The sequence below is a fragment of the Seriola aureovittata genome, chromosome 18, assembly GCF_021018895.1.
Source record: "Seriola aureovittata isolate HTS-2021-v1 ecotype China chromosome 18, ASM2101889v1, whole genome shotgun sequence".
NCBI classification, from domain to species: Eukaryota; Metazoa; Chordata; class Actinopteri; order Carangiformes; family Carangidae; genus Seriola; species Seriola aureovittata.
Window position 1 is genome coordinate 17,226,269 of NC_079381.1, and position 22,402 is coordinate 17,248,670.

The following is a 22,402-nucleotide window of genomic DNA, read 5'->3' on the forward strand; positions in this document are numbered from 1 at the left end:
TAATTTTGGGGTTTTTGAGAAAAATCAAAGTAAATGACAAATGAAATAATTTCCAGTGTTTATTCATCTGTGTACACTGCAACACAAATTCTTTACATATTTCACAAAAAGGAAAAAAAGCATCCTTCAAAAACCTTTCTGAACATTTTTCCAGTAATTAATTATTCGGACAAGAAGTGTAAACTTGTTTTAGAGTAATTCATAAACGAAGCACCAACACCCGTTGATAATGAAAATAAAGCCACAGGTTGGAAAGACAAAGACCCAGAAACATCAAAAAAATAAACAGATGAAATCACATTATTAAGTGTGTCAAATGCCGAATTGTGTGTTTTCACTTTGTGTGCAGTGTAGACATCCATGGATAAGATCAATACAATAGCAGCCTGCTGACGATCTGTACGTAAAAATAAACCCTAATTCCATGGCACCAGTATAATCCTCACTTAAAAAATATCACTTTATCGTTTATATGAGAAAATAAATTGAGGAACACTTTGTGGTCCTTGTTCAGCCCTTTTAGCGTGAAATTGCACGGACACACCAACTGAATTAACAAGCGAAAAAAATCTCACAACCCAATGGCACTCGTTCCAAAAGAAGCGCTAATCTAAACCAATGTTTCTTTTCTCAAATCACTATGTCATACTGATTATTTTTGTATCCCCCAAGTGTATCAATAACACCCTGTGATAACTACGTCAACAACTCACTTAAATTTTGAGCCAACGAAACTCATGCTTTTATTGCTTAGAATCAAAAACGATGAACACAAGGAAAGACTAGCACAGTCCTGCTGGTCTGATGTACAACAGCGCACTGAAATTAACTACAAATACTCTTTTTAGTAAGCTACAGTTGGCCATTTATTCTACTCCCACAGATTTAGGAAACATTTACAAATCAACTAAAACTTGGGGAACATGTAGGAAAGCAGCTTAGTGGTGCAAAAACAAATAAAAGGGAACACTACTGTAGTTTCAGTTAAATGATTGTGGTCGTCCCACTATACTCGAAAGGTAACTCAAACTGACAAATGTGAACAACTCAAGCCATCACAATACATACGAAAAGTCAGGGATGTAAAATTATTCCCTCTATTTTTGTTCTTGCAAGACACATTTGTGGTTAAAAGGACAGCGATGATTTTTTTGAATTCTATCTCAATAGCCCATATGTACTTTGAGAGGGTTAGTGGTCGCTGTAAAATCATTCCTTCTGTGCACACTGACTGCAAAGAGAAGCCTTCCTAAAGCAATTTTAATGTGAGATGTGATGGGGAGACAAAATCCAGTCCCGTTTCTGTATGAAAAAGAATTTTCAAGTTGAGCTGACACTTATATAAAGTTTCAGCAGTCAAAGTTAGACAAATCAGGTGTACACTTTGAAAATTAGCCTTTTTTAATTTTTCCTTTTAATGTTTTTAAACAGAATAAGTATAAGTATAAATATTTTTGGTACAAATATGGCTCTGACTATGGAGAATACCCTCCTTGGTTTGATGAACTCAAACTGCTCATTATCGCTTTGCCTGGAGATTAACTTTGTCTCCCATCACCTACATCGCTTTAAAATGGGATCTGTTCGCAGCCAGTATGGACAGGAGGGATGATGTTTTAAGACTAACATGAGAAGAGAAAAACATGAACCTATCCTTTAAGATGGACGCTTGTATAATTTTTTTATATTGGGAGGAGGGCACAAGAAACAAGCTGTTGAGAATGAAATCAAGTCAGCTTCAGACAGAATGTAGACACTATTAGTCACTACCAGCAACAGTACTACAGCCAGAAAAAGTCTGCGACCCTGAGCTGCAGCCGTCAACCGTAATACCAAAACCATTTCACATAAGAAACACGAGTCACCGGTCTGTCACGTCTCAGAAATTTCCTACCATCAGTCACTCCGACACGAACAAACAAGAGTCAAGAAGCAAAAAGCAGAAAGGTAAGGCCTAAAAAACAAACGTTCATTAAATGCCCTACATAAAAAAAAGCCTTCCCTGCTCTGCCATCTCATTATTCATATGTTGAATTTGATTTCAATATGACCTGATTCATCTTTTCTCAATAATCTATACATAATTCAACCTACATACAATATGTATCTTGTCTTGGAAGAACAGATTAACACATTTTTTGTTTATTCTTATTCATAATGCACTTCATTATTGCACACGAACTGTGAAAGATGCAATGGGCTAAAATAAATAACTTGAATGCTGATTTAACATTACACTCTGGTGCTTCTGCAACACACTTCAGCAGTTTTTGGCTGCAATACTTTGCCCATATTTGACGTATCTGTACTTCCTACACGGTCGAGATCAGACCATGTCACCATTATTACATTATTCTCATGGGTTATGCTGACAGTGATTCGTGGGAGAAAGAAATGCTGACTTTAAAAATCATAGAATCCCTGAATCCAAATCAAACCAATCTTTCAGACTGAAACAGGGAAACTTAAATCTCTTTTTTAAGAGAAATGAAGTAAAAAAATGTGAAGTGATAAGTCTAAAAATGATACTTTTCAACAATGATTTAAGTGCCTTTAGTTTTTCAGGTAATTTCCTGCATGTCCTGTGATTACTGCCTGATCAGAGTCAAATGTATGGTAACAAAGATGTGATAATAAGAATAATAAGATCTGTGTCAGTGCTTGCACCAACCCCCACCACCACCACCACCACCCAATGGCACTTTTGGTTATATCTGATGAACCTCCATCCAAAATCAGTTAAGGTCAGTATTAAAGCCCTGATTTGCAAATAATTCCATGACATCAGCTGATAGAGGAACAATGAGAAACGTTAAACCTGGACATGAAACATGCATTTTACACCAGATGGAGCCTATGTGTTTTTTACAGTGCCAGAGAGAGAGATAGAGAGAGAGAGAGAGGGAGAGGGAGAGAGAGAGAGAGGGGTAGAGAGAGAGAGACACCAAAGTGAAAATGAGAGAAAAGTACAAATAACAAGTGCAATAATCAGTATCGTATCCAAATCTAACCTTAAAAACAAACATGAGATGACATCTGTGTCTGCCTTTTTGAAGAGATGTCCATGTGAAAAAAAAAAAAAAAAAAAAAAGACACATGCCTGAGGGACAGTTCAGGTTGGTATCACGCTGATGTGAAGTAAAGGCAGGGAGAAGCAGCACGATTGTTTTGCAGGCGTCCAGTACTGGGAGCAGGTTGTTGGTCACTTTACCTTTTGGCTGTCCAGCCTCAGCCAGTAGACACCCTGTCTCGTATAACGAACCATAGAGCTCATAGTTGAAGTTAGGCTCAGTGGGCCCATGAGTGTGTCCAGTTCTGTCAGCATACCTAAAACACATTAGAAACATTCATAAAACATAAATATAAAGATAAGATTTTTCCCTGAGGATTGATAAAATATTGATAACAGTCATCAGCAATTTCTATACAGTGTCTTTAAACTCCTCTCTGAAAGGATCAATTTCAGTTATGTATCCTTTCATCTCAAGCTTTAACTATAATAACTGCATGGGAACATGAGCTAACTTTCACTTTTAGCTACTCCAATCAAATGTCAGTGGATACATTTTTATTAAATCTGGGGTCCTATTTTGAGAAACCTAAAACTGTTGCTTGTGTTTCTGTTTTGTTTTTCTTATCTTTAATTTATCTATTTGTTTAATTTCATTTATTATTTTATTACTCTTTAAAATATCTTTTATTCTATGTATTTTTCAATTTGTATGCACTATTTTCTTGGCTTATCATTTATGGGTCATTATGTGTGAGATAAATTGTATACGTGTGTATTTGATGTCACCCACTGTGGCTGGATTAACAGGAATGTAACTCTTGTGAAGTGTTTATTTGTGCTGTTCTTCATTGATATTCAATGAAAAAAAAGAAGAACTTGAATACTGTCGACCATTAGATCCATTTAGACAAACAATTTTTTACATCGCTGGACTCATTTACATTTCTGGCTTAAATTTAAATACACCTTAGTAATTTGGAGGGTCACAGAGCATTTGTAAAAAACAAAACAAAACAAAAAAAAAAACCATCCATTTTAAAGCTGTGTCACTGCAAATATTTGAGATTCATGTAGGTGTCGTCTAAACATTCTGACAAAAGACTAACACTAATTCAGTTAAAAAAATTTGGTCACACTATCGTACGATATATACATGCAACACTTGTCTCCACTTACCACTGCCTTTGTGTGCCAGCACCTCTGCCTGCTCCCAGATGTCATGAGCGCTCAGGAATAACGTGGTGATGTTGACATAGTTGAATGCCACTTGTTCAATGGCCTGGGGAACTGCCACAGTGCTGCCGACGGGGCCCGCAACCGACCCGCTACTACTGTGGTTGGAGCCAGGACCTGAGCTGGTGGATGTGTTGGCTGGAGACGGCATGTCGGGCATTGGGGACGGGGTGCCAGCAACTCTAAAGGAGAGGGAGGCAGGGAGGAGGAGAGGTACAGAGAAGAGGGGCATGTTAAAGAGAAAGATCAGATGTAGATTTTGTATGTATTATAACTATAACTATGATATCTTATCGGACTACACTTATTGGATGTAACATGGAAACTACATGACTTACTTTGATGTGCAGAAAGAAGGATCGTGCGACGCCTGAGCAGAGTTCTGAGAGGGAAATTTAATTGGAAAAACAAAATATTAATCGCTACATTTTTACCTCAGTATAACTACACTGGCAATTAGGAATTGTGGTAACATCTTACTACTTACACTGAAGTGTTCAGTGAGGGTCTTTGAATACTTGAGTGCAGTTTTGTGTTTGTGGCGAAACATGGCCATCTGCAGGAGAGACTGGCACTTCAAACTGCCAGACACAATTCAATGTTATTAAATGATTCACAATTCACATGATTCATTACAGAATACAAAGAACAAACTAATGAACACTCTCTCATTAAGTCATAATCGTATTTTTGTTTGTAAAGCTAACCCTAACCCCAAACCATGTATATTAATATTAAATTCATTTTCAGTATCTACACTACTCATTGAAGCACTGGAGCATGAGCATAGCCAAAAAGCCATCTGGACAACAATTAAATGCAAACAAATTACAAATATTCTCCAATTACAACATCTTTAAAGTAGATGTTCAACTGTAGTAATGATTTATTATGAACCTGAAGTTTGAAGTTTGGGATTTCCTGCATGTGCTGCATTTTGTGTTTTGTGTTAAGTTTAACTCATCATGAATCGATTGGATTAGCATGATCAGTAATGGACATTAAAATACATTCTTTATACTGCCCATCTAAAGAAGTGCTAGACAGACTGTGTCAAATACTAAGTGGCAGATTTAACTGGCACATAAAACGATTTACTGCTGTTGTTTTTAATGTTTTAGCAACTTTTCAATAAACTGCAATATAATTCCACAGCATCGCATCCTGCAGCTTCAACAATGAGTTTCCACATAGATGGAAACAGCACATAAAGCATCATCTACACCTTACCATAAAGCTAAAAAGTCCTTTTCTGAGGGTGGAGCAGAGGGGTCCACCGAGTTTTTAAGTTTCAGCACAAACCTGTGAAACATGAAGCCAAAACCTTCATGTTAAAGGCTGAAATTTACCTTAGATATAGAAAAGAAAAAGAAGAAATAAAAACAGATCATGTATGATGAAAGTGGGTTCTTACTTGAGGAGTTCCACTGTCTCTGCAAACATAGTGTAGGAAGACATTGAAACCTGGGGATCTTTTTCCATGGCAATGCCACTCTCGACGAAGAACATGGCCGCATCCAGGTAGTTGAAAGCTTTACTGAGCTTATCTGACTGCAGAGAGAGAGCAACAGACAAATACAGCTTGGTTATTATTTACTGGAAGTGCTGTTTAGACTGCAGTATAAGTTAGAACATGAATTCAAAACAAACAACACAAAAAATCCTACCTCTGCATCTGCTTTGTGCTTCAGTCGTTTGGCCTCCTTTATGTAATGCTTCACTGGATACTTCCTGCAGGTGAAAGAAGCAACATACAACTAACAATTCATAATACTATTTAACTTGCTGCAAATAAGTGATCTGCTCTAAAATGGATAAAAATCAGAAATATTTCTTTCACTTGCACTTACTGAATCATCTGAGCAGTTATTTCCTGAAAAGCATCTGATTTTTTTGTGGCCAAAGCGACTAAAGTCGGAGCTTTAATAATCTCCAAGAACATGAGCTTATCCAAGATCAGACCGTCTCCTGATGACAATCAGAAACTAAACCAGTACACTACAATTTTTAAATGTTACCATTCAATCTCATTGCACTTTTCATAGTCTCCCTACTCCCTGCAAATTGCTTTTCACTGATTATATTGATGGGTCCAAATGCTATCACAATTTAGTATTTAAGTATTTCACTTTGTGAAGAGCACAAAGCAAAAGCTTTCCAGAAAGTCTTACCTGTCCTCAAAACTGAGCAAGGGCCTGTTGATCAAAACTTCCTTGTTGGACTGTGAAAATGATGGGACGGCGAGGCTGCTCTTTGAAGACTTCTGCTAGGATTGCAGATGCAGAAAAAAATTTGAATGGTTTCCCTTTTCATGTAACAACTTCCCTGAAGAAGTTAATTAGCCTGTTCTCTGGCAGCAACCAAGTTTGTCTAGGGAAATGACATAACTTAATATTCATAATGAAGGTGCCTAAGTCTCGACAGTTACCTTTTCCGAGTGTGGGTGCTCTGTGTGTTTTACACTCCTCTTCTTGTGCTTGCAGGCCTCCTTGCTCTTTCCAGCCTCCTTACTGGACTCTTGGGTCTCCACAGAACAGCGTTTGTGTAACTTTGAGTCTTTAACAGAGTCTTTGGGTGTTGCAGGCTGCTGCAAAGATACAGGATTTTTTTTGGCCTTCTTTCTCTCCCGGTCCTCTGCTGGATTGCTGGAACTTCTGTAGACAAGATTGATAGGATCTGACTGAGCTGATTCACAAATGGCCACAATAAAAAGGACATTTAATTCTAATAAGGGTAATGTTATCCCTGGTCAAAACAATACTCTGATTTAGGGAACCTACTCCAGTTTGATAGAATCGTGGGCTGACGAGGTATTCTTGTTTTCCAGCCTCTGTTTCTTCCTCGGGAGAGTTTTATTGTCTACCTCATCCTAGAAGACAACAAATCACACATTATAATAAAAATAGGACTTTGATTATGTAAACATGTGCTGAGTAGAACAACCCTTGACCCTCAGATGTCTTACATTTGGAGGTATGCTCTTTTTGCTGGTTTTTCTGTGTTTGTGTGTTGTAGATGCATCACTGCCTCCTCCCTCTTGCTCTATAACCAGCGCTGGTCTTTTTGCATTGCTGGGTATGTCCTGGGGCTTGCCGGACGTCTGTGGGACTCTTGACAGCAGACTTAGTTCGATCTTCACCAGGAGGGATCTAGGAGGCCTGTGGAGGTCCCGAGAACCCTTGGCTGAATGTCGAGTCTTCTCTGAGTGCTTGTGGCTCGTTTTGTCAGGCTTCTTGGCGCCCTTCTGGCAGGTGCTCTCTGCCTTGGGTTTGCTACAACTGATTCTTACTGGTGGGACAGGAGACAACTGTTCAGGCTGAGCAGGACTCTGGGTGGGGCAGGAACAGGGGTTAGGATATCTCACACCACAAGTTGGACAATGACCATACAGGACAAGTGCAACCTCAGGCTGTGATCCAGTCTTCCGCTTGTCGAGAGACGTGTGTTTAGTCCTTTTATCGTCTTGTTTAGAGTCACTGCTGACCTTGCTTTTTTTGCAATGTCTTGTTTTCGTCTTTACCTTGGGCCTATCTGTGAAAGACGAGTCTTTGTCTCTTGTGGCTACAACTTCCTCACACTTAACACTTACAGCTGCTTCACTGTGATCTGGGCGACTTTCCTTTGCTGGTTTTGAGGAGTGCGTGTTGCACGACAGTTTCCTGAAATCAGCGGAAGGCGATTTTTGGCTACTCTGCTGGTAACAGTTCTCCTGATGGCTTTCTCTGCACTGCTGGGGTTTGGCAAGGTTGTTACCGAGCTGTTTTTGGTGAGAAGAGAGCTGAGGCTTGGACTCCCTAGTGGGGTCGACCACCTCTACACTGGAGTGCTTGGAGCTTTGAGTGGGCAGGAACTGTTTGTGAGTGGGGCTCCCAGAGACGTGAGTACCGCCTTGACTTTCAGTGCTCGCGTTCTGTTGGTTGGACCTGATCCAGTTCCCCAACTGCCAATCACCATGGCTCACTGCTAGAGTTTCAGGCTATAAAAAGACACAAACATTGCGATTCAAAGAAATGAAACAATTCAGAAAATGTGAGTTCATGACTCCTTTACTCAATATGAGTAGATAAACAAAGGGGACAAATTACCTCAGTTTTAACTGAGCTGCTCGCTGGGGGTTCAGGCGGCTCCTCTGTGGCGCTTTCACTGTCCGACTCTGATCGTGAGCTACTCTCTGAGTCGCTGGAGCTGGCAGACTCTACCCCGCTGGAATGTGCTGCTTCAAATGAACTACAGTGCGCGCGCACACGCGCACACACGCGCACACACACACACACACACACACACACACACACACACACACACACACACACACACACACACACACACACACACACACACACACACGATGCTACTTTGAAATGTGAACTTGTTTAATTCACAGCAACTGCAAGATTGAAAAAGTATAATCTATATCAGCACTGTCATGTCAGAAGCCAGATTCAACTGATTGATTAAACTGCACCAAAGCTACAAGTATGCAACAGTCTCTCTCAAGTTCAGTAACTTTCAGTTCAGTTGCATATCTTCTGTCATGTTTTGAAATGACAGCAAAAAAAGAAAAGTCCTTTAGAGGAGCTAAGTCACTTACGTTGAGGAGCTCTGTTGGTTGAGCTGGGATGGATCTGTAGGAGGAGCAGGAGGGGGAGGAGGAAGAGGAAGAGGAGGAGAGGGGTCATAGCTTTCTGGAAAGACATAAACAAACAAACATAAAGAAAGAAACAATGTAAGTGCATGTCACTCATCACAACACACACAAAAAACAACAACTACCAAACTCAAAAGTGATGCTTCCTAATAGCTTTATAAAGCACATGTTTTACTTGAACTAGTAGATGCAGTTTAGTCTCTTTCACTATAAGATCTAACATATCACCGTTGATTAAAAAAAAAAAAAAAATCTCCAGGATCAAAGATTATACAACTGTTGCACCTTATTCAGTTACTAAAGTCTTGATATCAGGTTTCCCACATTATTCAAACCAAGGTCAGACTGGTGCTTCATTGCCACAGGTAGAACACAGTAACCTGCTGCTAAAATGTTTTGTTAGCATTTCTTAAACTCCAGACCCTAAATTGCACACTTGTTGCAGACAGTATCAGTATCAGTATCAGTATAAGCACTGACTGACCTGAGTTTGGCTTTTAAAGCTCATGTCTTAAACTGTCACATTTACACTTATGGAATAAACAAAACATGAACATGATATGATTATGCACCATTTTTCTGGTCTCTGAGTACTTACTGTCTAAGCAGCTGAGTGACTAATACCAGCAGTCCTGGCTTATTTTCTAATGCCAGAAGCACTTACAGGAGCTATTTGTAAGTTTTGCTATTGCTACATAGCCAACGATAGCATTAACAGCTGTTTACTTATCAGTCCAGAAGAAACAGTCAGCATCAAACTCGCATGAGCCGACTCCAGCAGTAGAGAGCAACCCTTTTGTTTAGCTTCTATTTCATTTACAGTATATCATGCTAACCAGCTAGCCCCAGCCCAGTCAGACTGCCATCACTTTGATATCGAGTGACTGTAACGTCCAGGCTGCCCTGAAGAAGCAGCGCTTCTTATAACCTCTTGTCTTGTAAACGCAATGATAGCTGAAGCTCTCGGCAGGACTAATAAGTAAACAGCTGTTAATGCTAACCTTTGCTATTCAGCAATGGCAAAACTTACAAATAACTCCTTTAAAGTCAACGGATAAATAAGATTACATGGGGGACAAATAAACAAGTTGAAATAGAGCAAAATACACTCTTCCCCTTGGCTGAGGTTAATTTGAGATAAAATTGTAGGGTTGCTTCTCTCCTCTGGCATTTTGTGGTCAGTTCACAGAATAGGGCATACTGGTTGGACTAGTTGCCATAGAAACATTGCTTTGAAGAAGAGGAATACATAGGACTAGAGACTATTAGGAAAGATACTGCTTTAATCCCCAAATATTAAAAGTTGAAAACAGAAGAGAAGAGAAGGTGATATTTAGGTCTAACCAAGTTTCATAGATGATGATCAAACATCCAACTTTATCTACAGGCTGTAGATATTTCTTGATGACAGATCAATCTGCCTGCTGCCAACACCTGTACATATAACAGAGTCTAACCCTGGTTTGCATTCAGTATTAATTTACTCACTTTGTCCTGGGCAAGAAGAAACATGCTCAGCTTCCTGTGAAGACAAAAAAAAAAAAAAAAGGCCCTTTCAGTTGCAGCTTTATAACCTTATAACCTGCTGTGGCAGTAGTGAGGTGATGACAAATTTGCACTGAGGATAGTGAGGAAAAAAAGCCCTGAGGTCATTCAAATCAACCCTCCTCATGAGGGTCCCCATCAAATTACATATGAATCTGCATGTGAGATTAGGAGATGTGGTTCAGTAATTTAACCTAACCTTTGTTGTGCAGCTGACAAGTTGACTTGATGGTGACAGTTGGAAAGGGTTCATCTTTGGGAAGCATGAATGTGCTCAGTATATTATGTGATAATGGGGGAGGCCACTGCACAGCTGCAGTGCTTCTAGCACGCTGGTTCTGGCAACAAAGTCTACAAGCAACCATCAGAGAGCTTTCATCCACCACACCACAAAAACAGACACAAAACCGGAGAGGGATTTTTCTGCTAAAGAGGCCATACTTTTGGAAAGTAATATTTTGCTTGGACTTCAATGACACATGACATTAGCCACATGACAATACTTTTTAGTTTAAAAATCGAGACGTACTCTGTCCTCTTTTACAGTGACCTTCAACCAGTAATCTGATGATGCAGGGCAAGTTTGGCAAGGAGAGAGGATTCATGCAACTAAGAATTCTCCTCCAATGTACATGTGCGTAATGGGCATAACCAGTCAACCAGTCTCAACTTCTTCTCTTACCTTGGCTGAGAACGGGGACTTGGAGGGTTCATCTGTGCAAGGTGTGTGAATAGCCGTCAGAAGAGGGGGCCATGAGTGGGTCATTTCCTGAGGAGGGGAATAAAATGAGTGTCATATGTGTTAGGAGCCAACCAGCATAGCCCAACTACAACAAAAGGTGCCACTCTATGCAACATAAACACTAGTGCATGCAGGTGCACTCTCCAGTCACACTGTCCCCCATATATATTTCAGATATAGTATGGAGCACATAATAGATCCTTTTCTTTGCAACTTGAAGACCCAGAAGCAACCAACAGCATCTCATCTCACTGTTCAAATGTAATCCACATATTATGCATTATAATTTTAATAGTATGCAATATACATACAGGCACGACTAGCCTCGCAGAACATCAACTGGTGTGTCTGCAACTAAAGTACAATTCCTGTTTCAATTACACAACCAAATCAAGATGCATGATCTGAGGCGGTTCTGAACACATCAGTAACTGAGAATGGTGCATGACACTTGGTACTGGTCAAACTGGTTCTAGCATCTCCAAACAAATGTCATATCTCATAAGCAAATATCTGTGGAAAAAAGCAAACAACACCTGCGCTGTTAATCCTCTGGATGCAAATAGCATGTGGAAAAGAGGAGTTAGAGAAGAAAAGCCCAAATGCTTCAAAGAAAAATAAATGCCACAACCAGACATCCAACCGCAGCAATGGTGGGCATAATATCATCAGAATGCATCACGAATCAGACTCAGTGTCTTGAATGAGCTACAACAGATGAAGCCCATGTGGCGTGCTGATGTTTTGAAGAACAAGAACGATACAGGACAAAGCAGCATCAAAAAAAAAAAAAAAAAAAAAAAAAAAAAGGACCAAAGGTGGCACGGTAAAGGGAATCCAGGTTAAGCATAATCCAGCATAAAGCATTTTGTTGAATCCATGGTCAACAGTAGACATGAAATAAACTAAACTCTGTGTGAATGAAATACAACGCTATGCCAAAGTCTACATAGCCAAATTACATAAAATAATACACTGGGCTTGGAATGATTCTGGAAATAATCAAGGAATAGAAATCTTATTTTCAAATGCCACACTACTGAATATTCTTTTAATGTTAGCCAAGTTCATAACATCTTCAATCGTTCCGCAGGACAGATCAGCAGCCCACACGCTGATCTTTGGAAACTCAGTGGAATTGTGAAAACATGCAGAAAAGCTCTGATAAAGAAAATACTGTAGAACCAGAGCAGAGGACTATTGTGAGAAAGCTAAAGAAAAGTTAGTTTATCTGCAGTTGCTCAAGCTCATAGGGTCAGCAACTAGAAATGTGTTGCTCAACAACTCAGGGTGGGAGGTGTATTTTATACCATTTCATTCCCAAGATGATTAATTCAGAGCGCACCTTATTTCAACGTTTGTGGATGTTTATTCAATCATTTTTTATCTAAATCTAAGTTGGTAACTGATGTAAATTTAACAAATATTTGTATATATCAGTAAGTGCAATATATAGTTATTTTTATGTTTTATGTGTATGGCTACTTCTGTCAATTTCAGGTTTTTGTTGTTTACATTGTTTGATAGGTTATTTAAAATGATATTCGTAAAATTCATCATTTGTGCACCAGTAAAATTTGCATTTGCACTCAATTTAAATAGCTTTTTTGTTTTTAAAAATACACCATAATATGGGGCATCCATGATATAAAAATGTTTTGAAAAACATTAATTTGTGCACACATGTACATGTAAATGCTACTTGGGTCAATAATCATGTATATTTGTGCAGAAAACAAACACTTTTGAACTGTAATGGAAGATATACATAAGCCCTTGCCATAGTTACATTATTATAACAACAAAAGACAACAGTCAGCTATCAGCCAGTAAATGAAAATGTGAACAGATGGACTTACCCTCAAGATGTCCTCGACACACTGAACTTCATTTGTCCTTGTCTGTAGAAATGAAAGGAATAATTATGAGTTTCTGCAATCACAATGAAAAAACCTCTATGCAATTATAAAATGAAGACCAAACAGGAGAAAAACAAACTTTTAACATTAAATTTGCCTTTCACACTCTCAGATTTCTCACTTTACCGCCTTATCTATCCCTGGTAAATGGCACTGCCAGTTATATTGTAAAAGCTGTCATTTATCTTAAAACCTGCCACACGGCTACTCATCCATAGATATAATTTGTAGGGAATTGAAAATGTGTATAGCACAGGAAAACCCCATATTGGCATAAGATGTTGGGACAACTTATTTTTTCTGGCAAAAGCTTTCTAATCTTTGTGTTACAGGCCTAAAAGCACTGAAACAGTCTCCGTCCAGAGCAGAGAAAAAGAATAGACCAACCTTAATAAAATGGAGTGGACAAAACATTAGAAACATCTGTCAATATATTTCAGTCCTATACTAAATCTCTATTCACTACAGCCTCAAACAAATACGTGACGCAATGCCCCGTATCAGGCAGCAACATAGGCCGACGCCAACATCAGATAAATACTGTGTGTGAATGAGTCAACAGCCTGCATTTCAGTTTGTTTTCAGACCTCTCTTTCAGTTTTTCCTTCTGAATGGACAGTGTTTGAGATAAGGTCAGAGTGAATGGGCCCCCAGAGCAGTTATGTAAGTTGGTGACAAAGCTCATTTATTGTTTGGCTGAGCCCAGGGGTGAAGGTATCAGAAGCAGCTGAGGTCACATATAAAACATAAACCACAGGCTACTTGCCACACACCATGCTACGCACCTGAGTTAGACATGAGACTATGTGCTCAGGAATGCATGGTGGATTATAATATATGTGCTGGAAACATTTATTTATTGAGATTAACAGTGGCCCTTAAGGGTAAAACTACAAAACTTTAAAAATGGTTTATGTATGACCCAGTGCAAATGTGGAACTTAACTCAGGAGTCGAGGCTTAGTGAGAAATAGGGGAATGAGTCACTGCCTAGCTATCCTGCACTGGATTAGTCCCAGCAGTGAAAACAGCAGCACATTCAACGCTGCTGTACTGCTGCTGCTGCTGCTGCTGCTGCTGGAGGGTAAGGGGGAGGTGTGGAGAGCTGCAGGTGCAAGGGTTGAGTGCGTGTGTGTGTGTGTGTGTGTGTGTGTGTGTGTGTGTGTGTTTGTGTGTGACAGAGAACAGATGAATAGAGTTGAACTGGAGTTCAGCCAAATTCTCCAAAACAAAGACAGTCCAAGGCCTTTTTAAACGCCTGAACAGTCAAGCAGAAACATCAAAACTATGAAGAGGTTTCAGAGAACATCCTGAGATCAGCAGACACACTATCCTCTTAGCCCATAGCACAGTCTATTCAAAGCCGAGACAAGAGTGCTGAGAAATGATCAGTGCGTCTTCCCTTGTCCTATCCTCTGCACCACAGTCACAGGAAGCACCACACAAGAGATTCACTAGTACCTGATATGCCACAATCATGTACAGTACATCTCAATATGTATGTTACTGAATAGGTAAGTTTACTCCAACAACAGCTTAAGAATTTTTTCAAAAAGCAGGAATCAGTCATATAACATTAAGTACAGTAAATACTACATACTATACTTCAGGTCCAACCTATATATTTCACAGTGCAGCAGTGTTTAAATAGTTGATTGTATCTGAAGTAAAAGCCGAAATAACAAGAATTTACAGGTTCATAACTAAAATTAAGAAAATCGAATTCACAAAATCACACTGACATTTGTAATAAAGCTAATTATTAAAAATCCAGCCACGCAACGTAACCTTGCTGTCTCGCATATTGTGCATTTCACCCCAGTTGTAATCATTTTTAATTCATTTCATTTTTTGGTAATATTGTTGTTAGCAGCCTTCAAGGAACACAATTTCCCACAAGCCCGTTCTGGGTTTAAAACTTTGGATATTTCATTTCATTTCTGTGTCTATTTACTATTAACTACTGTTGGCTTATTTTACAATCTAGATTACATTGTTAGATAATACACGCACCTCCAAAAATTGTGGCAGTATCTTCATTTTGCCGGGGTTAGACTTGCTGATTAACTCTGGTAGTGGTACATATGGCTCTGGGGAAGGCTTAAGCTCAGGTGACTCACTGACCACCTGGTCCTGACCATCCATGGGCCGCACATAGGCTGTTGGCTTCTGGGTCATGACTACGCTGGGCTGCTTCGAGGACAGGAGTGGAGGGAAGGTCTGGGAAGGTAGTGCGTTCGTCTTGGTGGCTTGAGGCAGAGATGCATCTTTAGGGGATTGCTTAATGTTCAGTGTGGAAACATCCATGGTGCTGGAAGACTCAGAGGGGTGATCTGAGGACTCTTGAAGCTGATGTCTATCAAAGGTGTCCTTAGTGTCCGTGTCAGTGTTATCATGGTTACTGGAATGTAGGAAGGGTAGCGGCTTAGCATCAGGAGACTGAACAGACATTTCCTGGTCAAGGCTGACACGCTCCCTGAGATCTGAGAAGGCCTCACTCTTTTTCTGTTGATGTGCTGGGTGTCCGGGGTGACCGCCCTGACTGTGGTTCGAGGAAGCCTTTGAGAAAGTGGATGAATGTCCATGTTGGTTAGGAGAAGAGGCAGCAGACGTCCTTGTGGGCTGAGAGGAGTAACTGCTACTAGAGGGGCATTTCTGGTTTTGGGTTGACATGTAATGGACCTGGTGGTGGAATGGAGCTTTGGTTGATTTATCTGTGTTTGGCTGACCCTGATCTGACTGTGAGAAGGTTACATAAGTAGGAATGGGTAAAGGCTCACTGGCGTGGGGATAGGGACTATTCACATCTTCATAACTGCCCAGCATCTTCTGGATTCGATTGGAAAGCTCATCCCCTTTGTTTGTCTACAAAAAGAAGAGGCAAACATTTAGCTGTGTTAAAAAGCTTACAAAACCTTTTCTTTTTTTTTTTTTCTTTTTTTAAAACTCAATTACACTGGACCAATTTAACTCTTGGTCATAAGGAAACAAGTAACATTACACAACAGTACATTTTAAAAAAAAGCACTCAAGCATCAAGCCTTCATTGATGCCATCGTCAGAAAGATTTGATCAGTGTTTGAAGTCTCTGAACAATGTTTCCCTGTTTCCCTAATCTATAAGCACCATACAGATCATAATCAAACAGACTGTCAAAAGCATATCCTCTAAATAGATATATATCAGAAGAAACCATTTTCAAAGCAAAGATGTGGGTGTTATCAAACAGTGACGTTACAAACGTTACAAACAATGACGTAATTTCCACTGAGGATGAGACTGACTTCCCCTCACTTTTAAAAAAATCATATCCTTGTAACAGTTTCAGGTAGATTTTCTTAGTAAAAATATCCGTGAACAGTGTCCTGTGACTGTCCAGCTGCCAAAATCCAGATGAGAGAAGAGAGGATAACTATCTACTGGACTGACAATCATGAGGCTAAGGCAGCTTAAAACTACTGTACTGTAAAAACAAGTCCAAGATGAGCTCGATTTACCTTGTACGGTTCCCCAAAGAGTGGCACATTCTCGGGGTTGAGTTCTTTGGCTTGGCTGGTTTCTTGGTTCCTCTGTTCCCACGCTTGGAGACGAAGACGGTTCCTTTCTTCATTGTATACACTGTAAGACATGACAGAGAAAGAAAGCTCTTCGACAGTCCATCATTTCCACTTTAAGACCTAACACTATTACCCAGTTCCACCATCATGCACAGACCGATGGCTGAGATTATGATACAACCTTTTCCTTACTTTGTATTTTGTATTTCTTTTAGGTTTTCTACAATTTTTTTAAACTTTTAACACTCAGAACAATGAATGTGACTCATTATGATAAAATCAGTTTTGGCTGAAGACACCAGAAAATCAAAGACTGCACTTTTATGGCATCTTTATCACAGACTTATCTACCCGAGGGGCAGAGCAGCAGTGTCCAATGGGAGAAGACAGTGGCAATCATATCTACAGACAAGTGTAATTAGACTCACAGATGCCGTGAGGATTCATCACAACATTCACATCTGTTCTCTCTAGTCCCCAAAGATGACACGCAGCCCATACAGCCATCAAATGGATAATTACAACTACTGATATTGTGCCAATGGCAAAAAAAATTTGTTTACTCTGGTAAATTATATTGTGGAACAACAGCTGGCCGCATGGACTCAAGTCCTGTTTAATACTTTAAATATACTGAAGTGAACTGATTACTCATCTACATTTTCAAATTTTGTGATTTCTCTACCAAAACAAAGTGTTGATCATCCTCACTTACAGCAACCCCAATGGGATGCTACCATAGCAACAAGTGTAACAACACAGAATTGGGACCAGGCCAAACAGATGAGCACTCACTCATTAATGTAGCAGAGAGCCGGGACAGACTACTAGGAGAGCACAAGCTGGCACTGCCCGGTAACAGGCCTTACATCAGTATTACCCAGAACAATATGAGGGGTTGACTTACTTATGAGGCTGGAACACAAACTGTCCACTCACATCTACCAGTTATTTAAACTATAATCACTTAATAATTAGTAACATCTGCAAAAACACTGTATTTAAGTGCACATCATAAACCCCTTTGGGCCACTGTCAACTATTTTGAGCATCTTTTGGCAGGTTGGCAGACAAAAATCTTAAAAACAATTCAATTTAAGATTGCACAAGGCTTTTACAATACCAAATAAAATGCTATTTAATGTTTGAATTTTGAATTATGAATTTATTGAGCTTCCTAGCTAAGTTACTGTATATTATATATAAAGTTCCAGACTTTGGTAAATGAAATTGAAGACTTTGAGCACAAAACTACAACAAAAAAGTTAATGCTTTTTTCAGACCTGCAGATGCCCTGACTATCTTCAACTATGGTGAGTGAAAAGCTCTGAGCATGTCAATTTACCTACTGCCGAAGACAAAACATCATTAACGGCTGAACTGTGGGATAAAAAGGTGAATTGACAACCTGTCCACATCACAGAATAACCCACAAGAAAGCAGCACCGATACTGAAACAGCCAAACCCAAACAAAAGAGAAGTAGAAATTCCCAACCCTGGGAGGCAAAGTAGCCCTGCATTTTTGACAAAGGTCAAACAGACCTGAACTTTGATTTTCAATCAGTGAAAAAAAAAAAAAGTGCTTATTCAAGAAAGCTCAACACTTAGAAAAACAACGTGTTACACAGTGGAATTCAAAGCAGCATGAGATGGCAGCCACAAAATCCAAACAGACAAAGCAGTACAGTCACACCCGTAACAGAACACACCAGAACCAAACTTCAGGATATATGGCTCAAGTCAATTAAGACCTTTGACATCATTTTCTAATTTAAAGAAGCCACCAGAATCCACCTCTGATGGACGAGTGCCAAAATTAAGCACAAGATTCTGCTGGTGGGATTTAACAAAAATTTAGATTTCATTTAAAGCAACCTAATAAAATGAAAAATCCAAGAGGTGAAGAGTGACATTCTCACTCTTGGTTTTTGATAATATAATCATATTGTTGGATTTTATGTTTCAGTATTTTTTTTAATAAGATATAATTATATTATTGTATTGTAGTAGTTAAAAGTTTTACTTGTGACATACATACGTACAATGTACCAAAAATAATTTTATATTTTTCGATATTATGAAAAATATGTTTGAGAAGGTGCTTTCTATTTATAATAAAGGCAACTGTAAATCTTTAACCAGCTCCAATGTTGATTATTATGTGTTTTGTTTTTTTTTTTTTTTTTTGTTTTTTTTTTAAAAAAGGAAGAAGTATTTTTGCCCTCCCCGCCAGCAGCAATAAGTTAACAGTCAACAATTACCTACATCTACTATTATGTTTTTAAATTTATCGGTTAGTTTATGAAACATCAAAAAAAAAAAATAATAATGTTGGAAAATGCCAATCACAACTTTGCAGGTAACATCTTGAAAGGTCTGATCAAAAGTCCAAAATATACAGCTTCCAATGCATTCTTTCACTATTTTTGTTTGCTTGAAAAGTTAAACATTATGTCTTTAATTTGTTTTTGTTTTTAACATCTTCCCTCACTACCATGCTTTGCACGTATTGATGCTCTCCTTCCATAAATTGATGCCAAATTGTGGACAATCTCAGCGAGGATGAAATTGAATCAATTGAGTCGCACTGTTTCCATCAATGTACAAAGTAAGATGCATGAGCAACCTGCTGCAACAACGCAACCATTAAAAAATTCAAGACTCACTTTCTAAATGACAATATTCTATCCTCTCCATCAGCTATAATCCTCATGTTGCTCTGCATAGCTGGCTAGCCAGCTATTTAAATTAGAGCTGCAGTGATAAGTCAATTAATCAGTCCACAAAAAAATGATCTGCTACTATTTCTGCAACCAATTAATAATTTTAGTCTTTTGTTTTTGCTGATTAAAACTCAAATGTGAGGATTTGATGCATCTGATTGTAAACTTACCATTTTTGGATTTTGGTCTGTTTGGTGAATAAAAAAAACAATATGAACACATAATCTTGGGCTGTGGTAAATTATATTTGCATTTTGTTTACGTTTGTCACGATTTAATAGACAAAATTTTATAGACAAAATAATTAATCAAAAAAATAACCTACAGTGAGCTTTCCTGACAACAGTCACTAGTTGCAACCATAATTATATTAGTAAATAAGACTAATGTTGGGCACAATTACGACTAGTTGAAAGACAGACAGGCATGCAGAAAGTTGTCATTGTCAAGAAACTGGAAGATAAATTAAAATTGATTTCTCCTGCTCAGATTGTTATATCTTAACAAATATGTTGACGCTAGAGAGTGGGTGATTTGTGACTCCTTCTCAGTCACCATATTCTGTATATTTGGGTGATTTGACAGGAATATAGGGTTAAATGTAACTAATACAGACACTAACTACCGAGTCCAACCCTGTGTGCCGCTGTTATCCAACTAAATCCAAGTTAGTCAAACACGACGGCTTGACAAATCATTGTGTAAAAGGAGCCGTACCGTTTGCTTCAAAACTAAACATGTAAACCTTAACTTGCGCAAAAATAAGCTGGTGTAAACACAGCAACCCCCGATGACCAGCTGGTAAAAATCACACCAGCCTGCTCTTTCCAGCTGATTCCACCTCTTCCTCGAACAGCTTATCAGGCTAAAGCCCTGCCAGGCAGTTTTACATTAACCACAGAAAATCACCACACCCAGACTACCTTCCTTCTGACACTTTCACAGAGTTTCAAACTCAAACTTTACATCGAGACGTTGTCAAGTGCACTGCTGGTGTGCAGGCTAACCATATCCGACTAATTACCATCAGTTACCCAGTCGGGCTGAGAAGCTAGCCCCCAGCTGCTAGCAGCTAGCTGCGGCTGTGTCTTCCTACCTTGGCTGAGATGCCATGGTGCGCCTCTCACAACAACCAAAGTTGGCTGTCATGTGTTTCTGACAGTCCCCAGCAAGGTGTTCTTCTCACTCGGTCACATTGTTTGACGGTGAAGATAATTTGTTCATTTAAATCACTGTCAGGCCGCCGTTGTTTGATAGTTGTCTGCTAACCGTGCGTCTTTGGGTCGTCCACTCTCTGCCTACTGGATTGTTCTACTCTATTCAGCCATCCGGGGACCAGGCTCAGTTTTATACACTCAATGCAGAGCAAACTTGTCAGGAAACACGACTAAAGCTCTTCTGTTACCACTGAAAGCGTAATCATTGCATAAATATAACCAAGAAGTCGATTAAAACCTATATTATTTACTGTTTTTTCTTCATCGCTACAGTTTGACCAAAGTTTACACCATTACCCCTGCGTGACAGACATGGTACAGTCATCTGTGTTTACATGTGTTTTTACAACTGAGTGCTGTTATGAGTCCTGACTGAAGTTTTGGCTGTTTGATGCATGACAGCCGATTTGAAGGCTATAGATAGATAGATAGATACTTTTTAAATTTTGTTTTCTGCATATGGCAGAAGTACAGTATGAATACATAGCTTGTGTGTGTGTGTGTGTGTGTGTGTGTGTGTGTGTGTGTGTGTGTGTGTGTGCATTGACGCATTGTCAATAGCCTAAAAAGATAATCAAAAATGCCATAAGAAACTTAATAAAATCAGCTGTTTTGTTTTGCCAATGTTTGTTCTTATCATTTGCTTGATGGGCAAAATCATTTTATTCCACTGAAAGCTGATTGGGGGAAAAAAATCAGAACAACAGTCTTTAATATAATATTATCTGTCATGTGTGGTCTGTTTTAAAAAAAAAAAACAAAAAAACGTTGCCACTTGGCATCCAGCATAAATTGTAAACCAAATAAGATACTCCACTTGATGGGATATTGAAGTAATGAATATGTATGTAATATGGAAATCTATTCCATTTAGTGCCAGAATCAAAATTTTGCTTTCGGCTGTTGATGCAGTACTTCACTTATTCACAGGTTAAAAGTTGATGGTGCTGGTAGAAATTCACTCACCTGACTAGAAATACCAGACCAGAAAGCAGACATTTCATTTTCAGACACACTGTGCCTCCATGGTGCCAGATTTGATGACTGAGTTCAGATTTGAGGACACACAGGCAAGCCTGCAGCAGACAACAGAGAAATCATTTAATACATTTCAACATCAACAGGAGGATAATACATCAGAAACAAGTTGTTGCCTGGGTTGAAAAATCAAGTAGCCTGTGTGTCTTTGTGTTGCTGTTCTTGGAGCACAGACTGTGGAGAAAGGTCTGTTACTGGACACTCACCCTGGGTGGTTATATTATCCTGGTACTGGTCGTCTGCCAACAGAGCACACCAACACCGCCTTCCTTCATTTAGACCTAAGTGGAGGCTCAGGACAGCTGAATGAACCATGAGACTGTAATATTATTAACATATGCCAATATAAAGATGCAACACTTAGAGATGGACCCTAATAAAGATTATACAATTAAATAATTATATAATATGATATATCGTACCTGTATTGATCATATCCAGGTTTTCTAATCATCTGTTTGCAGTTTTGTCTTGATCTCTCATCATCTCAGCCACTATATTCTTTACCAACAAAGAAAGTTTAGAAAGCTGAATAAGATGTTGCCACAGCATCCTGGTTACTATCAGAGTGCTCCAGGTACCATACCCAGGTTCCTCAGAAGCAAGATTAGATGTTTAAATGTGCAACACATGACCAGAATACTATGAATGCTTTGACAATTTCAGCACTGTAAATTTGCTTATACATACATTCGAACATACTTTGTATTCAGGTTCAATAATTATGAAGGCTAATAATTATAGAGGGAAATATGAGCCATATACATTCT

At 39.0% G+C, this 22,402-nt stretch overlaps 1 protein-coding gene across 3 annotated transcripts; it reads right to left on the reverse strand.

Annotated features, from left to right (window-relative positions):
- Positions 1 to 46: 46 nt before the first annotated feature.
- Positions 47 to 21,665, reverse strand: aff1 (AF4/FMR2 family, member 1). Of its 3 annotated transcripts, none has more exons than XM_056403428.1 (19): positions 20,474 to 20,876; positions 16,594 to 16,714; positions 15,110 to 15,961; positions 13,038 to 13,079; positions 11,119 to 11,205; positions 10,380 to 10,413; positions 8,835 to 8,928; positions 8,332 to 8,473; positions 7,212 to 8,222; positions 7,027 to 7,115; positions 6,675 to 6,900; positions 6,418 to 6,512; positions 5,914 to 5,977; positions 5,661 to 5,797; positions 5,477 to 5,548; positions 4,734 to 4,827; positions 4,585 to 4,628; positions 4,190 to 4,428; positions 47 to 3,327 (listed from the first exon to the last, which is right to left on the reverse strand). In XM_056403428.1, the coding sequence occupies exons 1-19, from the start codon at positions 20,524 to 20,526 to the stop codon at positions 3,203 to 3,205; spliced, it is 3,621 nt and encodes a 1,206-aa protein (XP_056259403.1). In that variant the 5' UTR covers positions 20,527 to 20,876; the 3' UTR covers positions 47 to 3,202. The 3 variants fall into 3 exon arrangements, with proteins under 3 accessions (XP_056259403.1, XP_056259405.1, XP_056259404.1); XM_056403430.1 differs by lacking the exon at positions 20,474 to 20,876 and adding an exon at positions 21,561 to 21,665 and having other exon boundaries at positions 3,062 to 3,327; XM_056403429.1 differs by having other exon boundaries at positions 3,062 to 3,327; positions 6,418 to 6,509.
- Positions 21,666 to 22,402: the final 737 nt, after the last annotated feature.

Bases quoted from the DNA above. Each gene is read 5' to 3' on its own strand.
- aff1 (XM_056403428.1), bottom strand. From the start codon at position 20,526: ATGACAGCCAACTTTGGTTGTTGTGAGAGGCGCACCATGGCATCTCAG. The intron at 10,414-11,118 runs GTAAGAGAAGAA...TTGTCTTCACAG, and splicing joins AGTCCCCGTTCTCAGCCAAG to GAAGCTGAGCATGTTTCTTC. The intron at 8,474-8,834 runs GTAAGTGACTTA...CGCGCACTGTAG, and splicing joins AACCAACAGAGCTCCTCAAC to TTCATTTGAAGCAGCACATT.